Source organism: Corvus kubaryi, unplaced genomic scaffold (assembly GCF_017639235.1).
Source record: "Corvus kubaryi isolate FWS band 111438036 unplaced genomic scaffold, C.kubaryi_AGA036_p1.0 37387, whole genome shotgun sequence".
Lineage (NCBI taxonomy): Eukaryota > Metazoa > Chordata > Aves > Passeriformes > Corvidae > Corvus > Corvus kubaryi.
The window spans coordinates 1,191,525-1,208,299 of record NW_024581129.1 but is presented as its reverse complement, the minus strand read 5'-3'; the positions used below and the strand labels follow the sequence as shown (position 1 = coordinate 1,208,299).

The window sequence follows — 16,775 nt, the reverse complement described above, 5'->3', positions numbered from 1 at the left end:
GCCGTGCGCGCCCGCGGAGCCCCGCGGAGCCATGGCGTACATCCAGGTGCGTGCGGAGCGGGGAGCGGCGCGGCGGGCCGGGGGTGATCCCCGGGGGACGGGGGGGGGGGTCCCCGGGGGTCCGCGGGACGGGTGCGGTGCCGCGGTGGGTCCCCCCGTCCTCCGCGCCCGGTGCGGGTGCTCAACTTCGGGTTAACTTCTGGGGAGGAGTTCCCGGCGGCGACAGCAGCCCCCGGCGAGGGGCCAGGCGGGGCCGGGGCAGGAGCGGGGCCGGCAGCTGTTGCTAGCGAGACACTGGGGCAGAAGAGGATGCCCGCGGGGTTGGCGAGCAGCCCTCGGGCCTCTCTTTACTGGGGGAGCGGGATGGCCCCGGGGACGTGAGAGCCCGTCCCGATCCCGCACAACAAGGACTTCTTGGAGGGAGGAGGATGCTGAACCCCGCGGGCAGACTGAGATGCGATGGGCCGCCCCGGCCTGGGCACGGTCCGGGGCGGGGGGCACTGGCGCCCTGGGCTGCGGGGAGCCCCGGGCTGCGCGGTGACGGATGGGCTCTCCCAGCATGGTGGGGCTGAATTTTTGCCGGGCTTGTTCAGACCCTGAGCGACCCCCGAGCCGCCCGCTTCCCAGCCCTTACCCCAAGTGCAGCCGCCCAGTTCGCGATGGACCCGAGCGGGGGGGGCATCTCCAGCCGGGCGGGCGCTGGTGCAGACCCCGCTGCAGACCCCGCTGCAGACCCCGCTACAGATCCCGCTACAGACGCCGCCCGTGCCCGCCGTCCCGCGGGGCCGTGTCGCCCTCCGCCCGCCCCGCCGTGCCCCCGCGGTCCCCTCCCGCTCGGGGGATGGGGATGCCGATGCCGAGGGAGCTGCCCCGGGCGTCGGGCTGGAACAGCCGCGGCTGGACCCGCCCGAGGTGTCCTGCGGGGTCGGGGCTCTCGGGGCTCCTGACGCCCCCGGGTCGGCGGGGTCCCGAGGGGGGCCGGGCAGGCCTTCAGCAGCACGGCCGTCGGGAACCGTGGGTACAAGGGGGGGGTACCCGGGTGAGGACCAAGACAGCAGCAACATCCCGTTTTCCCCACACCGGCGTCTCAATCATGGTGCGATGGTGGGGGATGTGTGGCTGAGGGGACCGCACTGTCCTCAGACTGCGGTGTCCACTGCCGATGGAGCTTGTGAGCCTTCCCTGGGGTGTAACTGCGGGGGCAAAACACGGTCTGTGACCACTGAGGACCCCACCCTGCTGCAGCATCCTTGGGGATCCTGCCACGGTGGCTTGTTGCCACTGGTCTGTGGAACTGGCTGGGATTGGCGGCTGTGCTATCTTGGAGCAGGAAACCCCCACCCGGGGGCCCTGCAACAGGTTGTGGAGATGGAGCCCAGCCCCCAACCTCGCCCTTGATGAGGGCTCCCTCGTGGCTGGAGACTCCCATCTGGGTTGTTGTCTGCTCGGCCAGTTGGGATGACGTGGCAGAGCTGATGGTGCCTCCCCGACCCTGGAGGCTGAGCCCTTCTCCAGGGGTTGCTGAGCGCATCGCAGCAGCCGTGCTCCCGGGGATCCCCCAGAGCCTCTGGGGCAGCCTTCCCTAGAGCCCTGCCCTTGCCCAGCCCTGACCCTCGTGCCGGGTGCAAGCTGAACAGGTGGTCGTGTTTGCTTTCCTTTCATGGGCCCCCGCATTTCAGCCCTGTATGGCGCTGTTGGCTTGTTTACCTCTTCAGCGCTATAACACTCAGTTCTTATCCCTGCCCTCCCGTTTGTGGGTGGTCACAGGCTCGCTCTGTCACCGGACTGTGGGATGGCTGCGTGTGCCCTCGGGGCCGGTGGCACACAGGGGTGGGCTCACATGCCTGTGATGGATGGTGACCAGGAGGGCTGCTTGACGTGAGCCTGCCGTGTGTCCCTGTGGGCCATTTGGAAAAGCCCTCTCTTCTCATGACAGTGCTCGGCGTTCAATCGCGTGGCACCGATCCAGACGCTTTGTTTCAGAGCAGTTTAAATATCCTCCTTGCAGCTCTGCTAAAACACTGTCGCTTTGGCTGCAACTTTGCATTAATAAGGAATTATAAAGCCCTTTTAACCACTCAGAATTTTCTTAAACAGTTGGCCCATGGGTATCTGTAATCAGTGTCTTGTCTCGTTGCGCTGCAGCTCTTCTAGTCTTTTAACTGCTTCTAACAAGTGGTGGCCTTTTTGAGAAGCACTGGCTTCCAAGAAGTTTCACAGGAGGGCTTGCACCAAAACATGGTCCATGGGAGAGTTCTTGGAACTAAAGGCAACGTCTGCATCCCAGCTTCTTTAGAAAAGGCTGCTCTTGTCCTGTCATGAGCATAAAGCTAGGAACCAATTTCTGCATTTGGAAGAGTAGGATAATGGGTCAAGGATAATGTTCTAGGGGTGGCTTTGTGAATGAAAAACTGGTTTGTGATGCCTTCTCTCTTTGCTGTAGATTTTCTCTGTGGCTTGGGGGAGGTGGCTGCAGTGCAGATTTTTGAATGGGAGTGTGGGACTTCAGCCTTTAACTTCTGTCTTCTGTGTTCTTCAAGTGACATCTGAGGATGAGGCTGAAGGAGCCCAGTGATGTGTGTGTAATGGAGAGTATTCAGTCTGCACCCCTTCCTAGAAAGGTTGCCTTAATGAGTTGGCATTGGAACTGTGTTGATATGGGCTGAATATGGAGAAAAGCCTTTTTTTCCACCCAAAAATTTGGATGTGGTTTGCTGTCAGCAGTAAGTAGTTGCTGCAGTTAGAAGCAGGTTACTAAAGAAAACAAAATAAGTGGTTACATGTGATACCCATGAGCAAGGAGCAGGATTTTCATGCTTCAAAATGGGTTTGGGAGTTTTGCTCCTGGGAAAGGAGGAGCAGAGGGAGCTTTGTGGGGAAGGACTGGAAATGGCAGAAGCTGATGCCCAGTCAGACCTCTTCTTCCTCTAACATCTACAAGGTACTGTCTTGCCAGAAATTCAAACTCATCCCAGGCTGGGGCATGTCATGGCAGAAAATTTAAAGTTGTTTGAGCATTGCTAACTTGTTTTTGTCTTTTTCATTTTGTTCCCCTTTGCTTCACCCTGGATGTCTAAAAGGACAGTTGGAACCAATAAATGAGGTGAGTTAATCTGATGATTCACTCCCCGCTCTGTCTCCTCGCTCCATCCTGAGAGGATTGTGTCGTATTTTCTGACTCTTTACTGATGTCCTAGATATAAGTAATGCACTGCATTTTGGGCTGGTAATTTTTTGGCTTGCAATGTCCAGATTTTGTTTATGGAAAAAAATGTGTGTTTTACTGTAGCAAAAAGCCCTGTTCCTGTGAAGTCTTCTCTGCAGATCAGGTTCCTCTGAGGAAACCCCTCCACATGGTCTGCACTCACGAATACTGCAAATGTCTCGAGTATTTTGGGGAGATAACCGTGGAGAATCTCTCATACGCTTTATTTCTTCAGTTTCTCAGGAACATTGCAAGGTCACATACAGCTGTAAAGCGGTGTGACCCTGGGTGCAGGTGCTGTGCCCTTGCAGCTGTGTGTCTCGCTCTGTGCCCACAGAGCAGTGCCCTTGTGCTGCTTAATGAGCCCTCTCGTGAAGCTGGGGCTGCTGTGGGTGGGAAATGAGCTGAGGTTTGGCTCTCTGCTCCTCTCAAAGCAGAGCTTTGAAGTGTGGGGGTAAGGCTGTGGGTCTGGCATGGAAATGGGGCCACAGGGTGCTGCCCACTCAGTTGGGGAGCTGACACTGTTAAAAGTGGTGCTGCCAGAGCCACCACGGAAACCTAAGAAATTCAAGACTTTTCTGGGTCAACTATTCTTCTAAAAAATACCATTGAAAGTTCTTCATTAAATTAATCATCGTAGTAGAGGGGAAGCATGAGGATAGTGTGCTCTGGCTAATCCATTTTAGTGGTGAGTTTGTTGGGCTGTAATGCTCTGTGTGTATGGGTTGTACAGATATTACTGGTACATCTACAGGGATGAAGTGCGTTCACATCGCTGTGTTAATTAAATAGATCCTCGCTGGGTTAAATCAAAGCTTTCACTTACCTTCTGGTTTAATTCCTTCTGTTGTGTGTTTGCTGATCTATTAGATTGTTGATGTGTGTGGAGGAATACACATGTTTCCACTCCAGCATATTGCTGTGCCATAGTGCTTTGTAAATCACCCTCTTGCCAACCTACATAATAATACATTGCCACTAGAGGGGAAAATACCTGCAGAGAATGCTTATTTTCCTGCCTTGTTATGGCATCAGTGGCGTTGGGCTGGTAACTGCACAGCACTTGTCTGTTGGTATAGATGAAATAAATACAGTTCTTAATGTTCTGTTGCAGAAACACAAACACAAATACAGCTGAATGTTTTTTCTCAATAGCTGTTGATGGGTTGTAATCTTGTACTTTGGTTTCCAATGGCTCCAGGGTTTGCTCGCTCGAATCTCGGATCTCTTGCTGTGCCGGTGGACTTGCAGAAATTGTTGTCAGAAGTGTTTCGACTGTAGCTGTTGTCAAACAAATGAAGATGAAGTTGAAATCCTGGGACCTTTTCCTGCTCAAACTCCAGCCTGGCTGTAAGTTTAGATGCATGATTTCCTAGTTTTAACCAAGGAATAGGACTGCTCAGCTATGGTGAGAGTGTTGATATGAATTGCAATGGGACATTCAGAGGGTGCCAGTTAGAGAGCAGGAGGAATGAGGGAATGAATGAGGGTGGGAATGCAGGCTTCTCCTGGCATGGTGAGAAAGGGCAGCTCTGTTAACTTAAATAGCAAGGTCAGTCTTTGTAAAAACCTTTTCTGATGGGTAAGACAGAAGTTGTTTCGTAAGCTGGCATAGCAAGCTGATAACTGGTTTAGCTGTGCCCCCTTCTCTAAAGATGCCTTTCATCTTCAGTCCTCTTCCCTCTTCAAATGGACCAGTTCATTTTGGAATTGGAGCACTTCAACTTGGCTGAAATGCTGATGAGGTTGTTTCCAAATACTTTCTTATCCTAGCATGAAGGTGGTTATCACATAGGCAGATGAAAAAGCATAGCTCCTACGTGCTCTGAAGGGGAAATTAATTTAAAGTTTCATTTAGCAGGACTTGATCTCCATAGCACTCTTCAGAATTTCTTCTCAAATCATTAAAGAACCACAGCACCAAGTTTTATCTGGAGCTTTGGTTAGTATATTTGCAAATCCTTTACAAAGGAAGTCAGTGAAGTCCTCCTCCTCTCAGTCAGGAATCTGCAGCACAGGGGTGACCCCATGGAGGAATTAGTGAAACCCAGAAGGCAGCAGAGCTCTCTGGTGTTTCAGTGGCTGCCTTGTCAGCTGGGCTGGGCTGTCTTTGTGGAGCAGACCATTTGATGGACACGGCTTCAGTGTGTCCAGAACTTGTGGCACAGGAGAGGCCTATTCAGTGCATCATACGATGTTCAGGCTTTGGTCCCTGGGCACTGAGACACTCAGGTAATTTTATCTACTCCTGTGAGTATGTGCTGTTATTCTGTGTCAGCTCTGGAAGGTTCATGTCTTGGTGTTGTATGAAATAAATTTTCTCATGTTTAAATCACAGTCTTGTCCACGTACTCTTTTGAATTCAGGTAGAACAGGATGGTAATTAATACTGAAGCAATAAAAGTAGAGCTGTTCAAGATGTGTTAGAGTGGTTTTAAAGTGTGGAGCAGTGTATTTAAGAGTCTGATATATGGTCACAAATGGATTCACCTGCAATTAATGGGGAATGGAAACAAAATCAATGCTAAATAGGAAAGCATCACGCACAGGAGAGCACAGTGATGAGGCTGCAGTATTGGATGTGGAGAGATTGGTGCAGGAGCAATTACATCTTGGGAACAAGTAGCAGGGCTTGTGGCAAGAGGACGATTCAGAGCTTATCTGGTGTGCTGAGTAGCTGAAGGGACAGCCAGTGTGTTTTGAGGTGTGCAATGATTGTACCAGGGTGTAGGTTTTGACTCTTGGGTTCTTCTGTGTGGCTAAAGGGGCAATGTGAGCACTGAAGCCCTGTTCTTACTGTCTCAAGTCTCAGGTGTATGGTGGCTTTGCAGATGAGTTGGACTTTGCCACAGGCAGAGAACATGGAGACCTTTGGACTCATGAAATGCTCTCTCCAGCCTGTATTGTTTCCCCCTGGTCCTGCTCCATCTGAAAGCCCCTACAGTAACTTCTTGCAATGGCCATAAGCAGAGGACAACATGCTCTGGAGAAAAACAACCCAGTTCTCCAACCCTGTTGTGCTTTAGGCTTCACCTGTGGATGCTGACAGCCCTGGGAAGGTCCCTGGGACCCCAGGCCAGGCCATTTATCCATCTTTCCATCCAGCTCCGGGTGGTTTGGTGCAGTTAGGGTCTCCCTGTTCTGCTCTAGTGCTGAGAGAAGGGGAGTTCCCAGAGGTAAAGCCTGAGAGGGGCAGCAGGCACCAGAGAGGAGGACACAGGAGAGAAGGAGCTTTGCTTTGCTGGGAGACCTGGACGCTGCCGTGCCTTAGGATCAGTGAAGTCACCATCTCCTGTGGCAGCTGCAAACCTGTGGTCTCTAGGGATGCCTGTTAACACATGCTGATGGACGAGCTGCAGATGAGGCTTTGCTTGCTTGAAAATGCTGCGGGCTCCTCTTGAGCTGGCGTGGACCCAGAGTGGTGCCAGGGAGTGTGACAGTGCTTTGTGGTTCCAGGGTGGTTTTGTTGGAAAATGGTGAGGGGGCACAGAAATTATTTAAGTGAGGAGGACAAAGAGAACAGAGGAGATAGGGAGAAATAGAGGACCCAAGGGGATGTGACTGAGAGGAAAGGGGGAGAAAGTGAGGCTGTAGAGGAACAAGGGGCTGGAAGATGAAGTGGAAAAGAAAGTAAAAGGCAAGAGCCAGATTTGGTATATTTTGTTTGCTGATGAATGGGAGAGACAAGCCTTTGGTGTGTGCATGTTTAAGGTGGAAATAATCCCACGTTGACTCAGAGTTCAGAAACCAAAGAAGAATTCTGTTTTCACTGTGTTGATCTTATGATTTTATATCTCTGTATCATTTTTGGACATAGGGAATGGTCTCTGGAGTTAGATGTGTGAGCAGAGTAAGAGTTTGGACTTGGTGTTAAGATGTTTAATGGGTATGTTTTTAAGTGCTCAGGGATCTGTGTATGCCAGTTGACCCCTCATTATTTATTTTTTCTCTTATTTTTGAAAAGGAGGTTTTTGTATTTAGTGGAAACCCCTACAATGAAAAACAGGTTTGACATCACCATATTTTGCATTTAGATGCATGCATTGAATTTGGGAACAAATCAATTTATTGTATTCCCTGCTTGCAGCCTGAAAGTGTTTTAAAAATAGATCTAAGTTTTCAGCTGGGATCTTTCCATCTTGCCTCTTCTTCATGGGCCTGACACATTGGTGTAATGTAGAACGCAGTTTGTTCCTTCCTCACCTTCCTACCCATGCCCCAGGGAAAACCCGTTTTTATGGTCCTCATTGGTGAAGAGCAAACATCTAAATGCCCGTGGTTAATGACCCATCCTTTATTTTCTGGCCCTAGGTTTTCCCTTTGGCAGCTCTGAGACACTTCATTGTCCTGGAAATTCAGGAGTGGACGATAAAACTGCAAGTTTAAGCCCTTGCTCTTGAAAGAATATGGATTTTTCTCACTTTCTGAATTTTTTGCAGTGGCAACTTAGATTAAAAAAACCCATTCCTGCCGTGAGTCCAGTTGCATTGACCTGAGTGCGTGGTAACTTCTCTTATTTCATGAGGAGCACTTGCATCCTGGTCCTTGCAGAAATGGTCTGGGAATGAGGGTGTATGTTGGAGCTGCCTGTTATGGAATATCCTACACAAACCCCAAAGATAAACAGTGCCCACTGTGAGACTGAATTGAAATCAGGACGTGACTCCTCCTTCCAAAGGTTCGGATTAAACAGAAACAGAGCGGCTTTAACCAGAGCCAAAGTTTATTTGAGGAAAAATTATTGTGGCTCAGTAGCAATTTCCTTACTAAAGGTCATCTGTATGTTATTAACTCACTATTACGTTTACCCATTGTAGAACATCCTTAATGCCTCTCTTCCTGATTCCCTTTTCACCTTGCCTCGTTCTGTGCATTTGCTTCTCAAACACAGGCATATCCAAATGCCACCTGTGATTGTGTGGACCTGCATTTAGGCATGAAAAAGCTATTTGTGTTCCAAGTACTGATTATATATCAAACTGTATGGTTGGGACTGCCTTTAATGGGCTGCAGAGCTGTGCAGATACTGTGTGCCCCTTTAGCAGAGGGTTTGGTTCTGATTATTAACAGAATTTTTTTGTTTAGTGTGGATGAGTCGTGTGAGTCTGAATTGGTGAGATTTGCATGGATCCTGCTGTGGACTTTGTGGGCTTGGATAAGAATTTCCAGTTGGTTTTTGGGGTTGGTTTGTTTTTTTAATGCTTGTTGGGCTTTTCTGCAAGTTTACTGCTTTTTGCAGAATATATCAGTTGCTCTACTCCAGTCATCAGTTACTAGTGAAAATGATTCAATATATTTCATTTATACCCACCTGAGCTGTGCACACAGAAAGGGTGGATTGGAAGCAAAATTCACAGAGAATTCCCCTTTGCTTTGCTCATTTTGTGCTGCTGCTTTCCTCGTGATCTGCTGCTATTTTCTGCCTCGTGGATTGGCTGCTTTGCAGGATGCACCGCACGTCACGTCCCCATTGTGTGATTGCATTTCCATGGGCAGCGCTCCCCTCTGAGCACGCAGCTGCAGACCTTCCCTCCTGTAGTTGTTGCTGTCTGCTCCTGCCCTTCTTTCAGTCAAAGCTGGGAGATCCCCACTTCTTTCAGGAGCTGCTGCAGCTGTGACATCTTGGGGTTTTCAACCAGAATGTTGTTTTATTTAAAAGCAACTTGTGTGTACACCTATACATTTAAGCAAACTGAAAGGGGAGTTGCATGTGGACTTCTCTATGATGGCAGCCTTCTGTGGAGTCTTCTCAAAGATGCTACAAAACTTGCTTTGCCATTTAGATCCTGCCAACTTCCCTGCTCCCACCAAGACCCCTGGGCAGTAAAATTATTGTCTGGTGAGAATCACATCTGGTTTATAGAAGTGGATAAAAAGCAGCCAGTTATTTAAAAAGGCATTCCAATAAGTAGCAAATAATGAATTGTGTTTATGAGATCAAGTTTTGAAACTTTACTGGCAAACCTGCAATATTTTACCAGGAGGTGTGTGGTAGGTTTGGGATATCTGAGCATGGTGGTTTTTCTGTGCTGGTTCTTTCCTAGTGAAGTCTGTGCTTCCAAAGTGTAGCTGTGAATTACAGTAGGAAGCTACGGTTGGAGGTTTGTGGGGTTTTGTTTTTTCTTTTTTTTCCCCTCAGAGAGAAGTATAATATTTCTGATCAACATCTGAGTTCTATGTGTCTTAGTGGCCTGTGTCGTGCTCTAATACTGATAAAAGTCTGCTTGAAAGACAGGCAGAAAGATGAAGAATCTGCTTTTTGCACAGGTCTGAAGTCAGTTGCTCAGCCTTTTGCTTGCCAGGTAGATCAGGAGATTCCCCACACCACTGAGGGACGAGCACCCAAGGTTAGCCCTGGAATGCCAGAACACGTTGCTATTCTGTATATACTCCTTGTACTGGGTTGAATCATCCAAAGGTCTCTCATTGTAACAGGATAAGCAGCCAAAATGAGGACAAAGATGGAGACTCTGATAATACAATCAGCGAGCTGCCTCCCACTCTTCAGGATGTTTCCCCTGACAGAAGGCGGTCGTTGTCAGATACATCACGGTCCACTTACAGCCTCACGCGGCGGATTTCAAGTAAGGTCATCCTTCCAGCATTAATGTAATTCTTGTGGGGGAGAAAATCAAACTGTAGTGCTTGCTCTTTCATCTTTTAGACAGGGAACCGAGTCAAGTTGAAGGTACATTGATTAAGATCTCATCCTGTTTTGCAGGAGCACAGTGGAAGGGGCCAGCCCTGTTTTTCTTGCTGAAGCATAAGCGTGGTAATTGCACGTGAGAATGGACAGGGAGGGAAAGGTGTAGGTGAGCTTGTGCTTCAGCGTAGCTGAGGGTGCTTTAACTGTTGGCAGTGCAAGGGAGAAAAGCCCCACTGTGCTGGCATTGCACAGACACAGAACAGCTGTACCCAGAGAAGCACCCAAAGCTGATGCACGCCTGTAATTGCTTTAGTGGACTTTCTAACAATCAGATTTGTGTTTCTCTCATTCAGGTCTGGACTCGAGGAGGCCAAGTTCTCCGCTAGTTGACATCAAACCCATCGAGTTTGGAATAATAGGAGCTAAGAAAGAAACAGTTCAGCCAACTATCCTGCGAAAAACCTACACCCCAGATGACTATTTTAGAAAATTTGAACCAAGGCTGTACTCTCTTGACTCAAATAGCGATGATATGGACTCCTTGACAGACGAGGAGATCTTGTCCAAGTACCAGCTGGGCATGCTGCACTTTAGCACTCAGTATGATCTGTTGCATAATTATCTAATAGTGCGAGTCATCGAGGCTAAAGATCTGCCTCCTCCAATTTCTTACGACGGCTCAAGGCAAGACATGGCTCACTCCAACCCCTACGTGAAGATCTGCCTTCTTCCCGATCAGAAGAACTCCAAGCAGACCGGAGTGAAACGCAAAACGCAGAACCCGGTGTTTGAGGAGAGGTACACATTTGAAATCCCCTTTTTAGAAGCCCAGAGAAGAACTCTGCTTTTAACTGTAGTGGATTTTGACAAATTCTCACGCCATTGTGTTATTGGCAAAGTGTCAATGCCCTTGAGCGATGTAGACCTTGTGAAAGGTGGACACTGGTGGAAAGCTCTTGTGCCTAGTTCTCAGGTAACAGAATTTATCAGATTATTGCCACAGTTTTTCTTGCTGTTTTGGGTTTTTGTGTGTGTGTGTGTGGTTCCTTTGCCTGTTGGCAAGTAATGCTGTTTCTAATTAGTAATTGTCATCTTGTTAACACAGCATCTGCTGGGTTGGAATAATGTGGGCCTACGACTGGTTTCATAACTAACAGTGTGAGGTAGAGGAGCTGTCTTTAATAGTCATGACCAAAGATCCTATGGCAGCTTAAATGAGAACAACTCACGACTGCTCTGGAAGTCTGCACCTTTGGGAAGGTGCTTCTCATCACTGCAGTGACCTGCATCCATTCTCAGGAATGCAGTGACTGTCCTGCCCAGGTCATTCCTGTGCTTGGAGGACATGAGGGGAACCACTGGTGCTGGTTCAGTAATGATTTGATTCAACAAAACAGGTAGAAGATGAAATCTAAACAGACTTGTGGCATAATGCATGAGCAAAAACCTGCACAGGAGTGATAGGTTTATTTTCATCAGATCCCCGAAGGAACTAAATTTGCCACAAACATTTGTCTAATGCAAGTGGAATGTTGCATGCATTTTGGGCATGTCAGCCATCCGATGGGATCGGAGGAGGACACGCAGAGGGTCTGTGTGCTTTCATCCCTGTTCTCAGGGAAGGGCCACCTCCGTGCCAGCCAGGTAAAGGGCTGTTCAGTGGAAAGATCTGAGCTGTGCAGCCAGGAATGGTGCTTACCTACCAAATTTGCCACTAGTGGTATCACCCACATAGCTGGAGGCACAGAACCCTGTGGAGAACCAAGAGAAGAACATAGTGTGAGCAGCATCTCCAGTGTTTGTACTGAGGACAGGAGTGTCACACGAGGTTGGTGTAATTAGCTTGCCTCTCCCAGTTCCTTTCCAGCTCTGCAACTGCAATTTCCAAGGAGTCTTTGCTGAATTAAACCCTGTTGGATGGTTCACTTTTTCTTTGATTTTTAGGTGTTCACGAAAGGGTGCCATAGCCAGAGATATTGGATGAAATGAGCAGTAAATCATTGGCCTCACTGCTGTTTTACATTGTGGGTCCAAGAGTCTGGTTTGGAGTGGAAATCTGTGACCAGACACTTGCAGAAGGGAAATACCCCAGGCAGTGTTTGTAAGTGAAGCCAGCTGGGGCTCTGACTCTGCTTGGCCCCCTCTGGGTGTGCAGAGGGGCTGGGAGCACTGTTTTCTCTTGCTCAGACCTGCTGCATTGCCTAAGGGGGAGGAAGATCAGTGCTCCAGGTAACTGCAGGATTATCCAGCTGGATTTCCTGTAACAGGAGTAGGAGCATTGTGGGATTAGCTTGAACAGTGTTCAGGCAAGAAGGGAAAGTTTTGAAAGTTGTGCACAAGTCAAAATCATGGGGACCCAGAACATGTGTTTATGTAGGACATGTCTTTGTGTCAGTGGGATCTGCTTGGCTCAGTGAAGAGGCAGTGGGGGGCAAGGGGACAGTTCTTACAAAGTGATTTGTAAGGAAAATCAAGGAATTGTTTAGGTCAGAAAAGACCTTAAGATCATCAAGTCTAACCCTTAAGCCAGCACTGCCAAGGCCACCACTAAACCATGTCCCTGGCACCCTCTCACTGTCAGAGCTTCTCCCCCAAATGTTCATTTACAAATGCCTGCAACAATATTTTTTTCCTTTTCCTTTTTGGTATTAGCAGCTCATCATGGACTCTGGGTTGTGTATCTGAGGGCAGAGCCCTCCTCTCTGCATCCCATTATCCTCCTGTGACTCCCACCGTGCAGTTTTGCTTCTCTCCCCACTCCCCACTTTTGCATGATAAATACTTCTCTGTATTTTTCATCTCTTTATGAGTTACATGGACTCATTCCACAGCTAATACAGACCTTGATTAGAAAAGATCATCTCTGCCTTTGTGTGCCAAGCTCGGAGCCAGCTCTTCCTTTTCCCCTCTCCAAAGTTTCATTGAAAGCTGCTGCTGTTTTCAGCAGTGCTGTCTGCTTCACTAGCATTCAAGATAAATTATTTATGCAGAAGTTGGCATTTCTGATATTTATAAAAGGAAGGAGAAGGACAAAACTCCATTTGAATGGGTAGGCTTAGAAGCCTTTTGCATTTATCCCTTTGCTATCATATGGAAAAACTTAAGCAAAAAGTCCTCCACACTTTGATCAGTAGAGTGGTCCTTTCATACCATTTTGCTGTTTTTACCTCAATGGGCAGACTGCAACTGTAAAGGGAGCAACAATGCTTGTACAGGACGTCCAGGGATGATGCTTGGCATCATCTTCCCATATTTTCTCAATAATAAAATTTTTAAAGTTTATTGAGTAAGGCATGTTTCATCCTAGTGATGATTAAATTCATTGATCAAAGGGTTAAGATAAATCCTGGAAGAAGTAAAGCAATAGAGCTTATTGCTTTGAAAAAATACATTTTAATGTCTTTCGATAACAGTGATATTTGTGCTGGAAATTTCTGAGGTTTTTTTTATCACTAGTTGGAACCTTCTGCCTGTGGAATGATAGATTTGACATGTTGACAATTTTTTTTATACTTCTCACTTTTTTGCTTGATTAGCTGAGGGACAGACAGCCTTTATCAGTTTCTTCTTGGATTGAACCTGAGCCTGCTGAAGTGTGCTTTGTGTTGAGAGATGGTGACAGACGGGAGCAAAAAAATACCTATGTGCAGTTGCATTTTATTTTGCAGAAGGTGTCCTTGGATCCTGGTGAGCAGCACAAACTGCTGTGGTGCTGTGGTGCAGTTCTGATCATTAGTCGAGGAAAATTTGCCAGTCTGGGTTGGCTGCCCCGGGACTGTGACACGGAGCAGCAGCTGGCAGCACCCCACAGCCACAGGAGAAAAGGCTGAAGCAGGTGCTTGGATAAGCAGTAACAGGAGGGAGAGAAGCACAGGCAGTCATAGACGTGATATGTGAAGATGAAAGACACAAAATATGTGAATTTTTTTTTTTTTTTTTCAGACTGGAATTTATAGGCAGAAACATCATGAGCTGGAGAGAGATGGAGGAAAGTGAATCCAGATGGCAGGAGCTGTGGAGAAGTTTTCTCTTCAGACTGGTGGGAGTGGGAGGCTTTGTGGCAGAGCAGAGAAAGTGGCCAAATGGCAAGAGTTAAGATGAACGTCTGTTTTGCACTTGCTGGCTCCACCTGGAAGCCACAGAGTGTGCTGATAAAGTCAGGGGCCGAGTCCTTGTCCTGCCATCACACTGAGTTCCCTCATCCCAAAGCTGGAGCCCTGTGCCAGCCCCAGTGAGCTGCAAAAGGTAGGGAAAGTCAGGAATCTTTTGGTGTGTGCAGTGTCAGCAGGGACAGCGAGCTTCTCCCAGGTGAGGCATGGTCCAGCTTCTACAGCCAACAGCTCTGTTGGCTCCACTGCGAGCTGGACCAAGATCAGCTCCTTAGGCCTGTGGATGGGATGTAGAGCTCCTCTTTACTGGAGGAGTATCTTCATTACCAGCTCACGGGGCTGCTCGTGAGTGAGCAAGCAGAGCACTTTGCCTGGGTGTAACGAGGCGGCCGTGCAGCTCTGTCCTGCTGCCAGCAGCAGTGGGTGGCCAGAGAACCTGAGTACAGGTGAGCAGCAGGCTGTCCTCTCAGCCTGAGGAACCAGTGCAACCAACTCCTTGGTGCCAAGCCTCAGGCAGAAGATTGTACCTGCCCATCAGCACTTTCTGAGCTTGGATCACGCACTCGGTGCTCAGGGGGATCGAGCCCAAAGCAGAGGCACGAGGGAGCTGCCACCCGATGCATCATCAGAGCCAGCAGCTAAGCAGAAGGACTTATTCCTTATAGAAAATGTCAGGTATTGCCAAATCCTTCATCCTTGGTAGTTCTGGGAGGCTTTCTCTTGCAGGGTAATTAATGCCTTTCTAAAGCGTGGTAGCTGCTCATGGAAAGGCTCTTGAGTCCAGTCCCCGTAGGAACACTCTGCACTCCTTAAATATCCCCTGAAATGTGTGTGGCTTCGCTTAATTACCATGAATGAAGTTGGCAGGCCTTGCTGTAGCTGGGCTCAGATTCACATATTTCACCACTAAAACTAATTCTGAAGCACATGTTCAGGACCCCAAGTTTTATTGACATATGATTCATTTCTCTTTTGGCAGATTTGAGTGGGCAGGAATAAATGTTTTAGACCAGCAGTAATGAGAGCTTGGAGATCATTCTGCAAAAGGAAAAAAACCTGTCTAGTTGTGGTGGGTAAATAGCATGAAATTCCTTCTTCCCTCAAATTAAGTCATTTTTATAGTAGAGGGAGTATGGATTGGACTTGCTTTTTTAACCTCATACTATGAGTGCACTAGAACGACCTGTCAGTTGTGATGTTCAAGATGGTACGAGATGGTTACATGGGGCCGTGTTTGCTCAGCAGCAGGATGTTAAAACCACCCTGGAAGGGATTTACCTGTGGCCATTGGAGGAGATGCCCTGGGGAAAGCCTGGCAGAGGGCAGGATACACCCACCCTGCAGGTCACTGGAGTTGGAACTGTGCTGGGATGCTGTGATGGATGCTTGTCCATCATGATAACAACATTTTTAGCAATTAACCTGTGGTTTGTTTTCATATTTTGTCTTGTGTTGTTCTACTATCTTCTTTTCTTTCACTCTGCATGTTTATTTTTCCCCAGTTCCATTTCAGTGGTTTTCTTCCCCCTTTCCTGTCTTTAAAGCTGCAGCGCTGAAAAATTTTTCTTCTTGATCGTTTTCTCTTTATCCTTATCTGTGTTCTTGGTCACCTCATCACTTCCCCCCAGTTCTGTTCACTCTTTGCCCTTCCTGCAGAGGACTGGGATGCTGTGGGGTGTATTTTGCTGAGGAGGAGCCCAGAGGAGAGGCTGGTGGTGTTCAGGGCCTCTCCATAGGGTATCTTCTTCCCAAGGCTTTTTGCACAATAGAGGTTTTCTCATGGCCATCCAAACTGATGCAAAGACAGTGAGACTTCAGAAGGGATTTTGTGACTCTCTCCATCACACATCCAGTTGGTGTCTGTTATGTAGGAAACACTGCTCCTATTCATTGGTAAGGGTATTTTTTCTCAGGTTCTGGTCCTTAATAGCTCAACCCTCCCAAAACAATGGCTGTGTCACAGGATGCTGCAGAAAGCCTGTTAGAGCAAACTGTTCTAAACCATCAGTTTTCTAATGTGCCTGGAGGTACCAACACAGATAACCTTGAGGAGGAAAATCAATCTGAAACTTCATTAGGAGCGATGCATAGATGTCTGTGGTGATGTAATGTGCTCTGGTTCCTGTTGGGAAGGGTTTCAGCAGAGTTTTGCTGGTGTTGTAGCAATGCACAAGGAACAGTCGGGGGGAAGCTGTGAGGAAGGAATTACCTGGTCCAAGCAAGATGTGCAAATGGTACTAATTAAAAGCTCATCTTCCTTTGAGGGAGCCTCTTTGTGTTTCAGAGATGACATAAAAGAGCAGAAAAAATTCTGGTTCAAAATTTCTGGGTTCAGCCCAGGCAGTAACTGGAGAAGGTTCTGGATCGCAGACAAGCCCAAGGCTGCAAATCCAACCTGGCAGTGTAATACAGCCAGGAGTGAAATGTTAATCAGAGCTTCAGGAGAGTCTCAGACATCCCAGACTTGGTGTCACTCCGGCATCTCATCAAACAGGAAATTGCTTTTCCAGGGTCATCTGGGATCTGGGCACGAAGCGTCATCAGCATAATAATGGCAGCTGCACTGATGCCTTAGCAGGGGCACCTCTGCACGCTGCTGCCGTGAGCCAAACATTGGAGGCAAACCCAACAGCGCTGTAGTTTCCTGATGAAAAGACCTGGGAAGTGTAGAATGCAGGCACTTCTTGCCCTCCGGTGAGCAGGGTGCCGATGGCACCTCCCGTGCAGGAACTCGCATCCCCCCTTCTCAGCCTGAGCTCTGGGGATGCTCTGGTGTGCGACAGAGCAAGGGCGATGCTGCTGTGCCTGCACAGGG

The 16,775-nt window shown here is 48.3% G+C and overlaps 1 protein-coding gene across 1 annotated transcript in view; it reads left to right on the top strand.

The window, feature by feature from the left end:
* The first annotated feature begins 6 nt into the window (after positions 1 to 6).
* The window catches only part of SYT17 (synaptotagmin 17), a 34,927-nt gene continuing 18,158 nt past the window's right edge, over positions 7 to 16,775 (top strand). Inside the window, exons 1-5 of the mRNA XM_042037339.1 lie at positions 7 to 46; positions 3,086 to 3,103; positions 4,407 to 4,555; positions 9,641 to 9,789; positions 10,205 to 10,824. Of these exons, the coding sequence (XP_041893273.1) occupies positions 32 to 46; positions 3,086 to 3,103; positions 4,407 to 4,555; positions 9,641 to 9,789; positions 10,205 to 10,824 (951 nt within the window). The 5' untranslated portion in view covers positions 7 to 31. The remainder of the gene's footprint in view (positions 47 to 3,085; positions 3,104 to 4,406; positions 4,556 to 9,640; positions 9,790 to 10,204; positions 10,825 to 16,775) is intronic.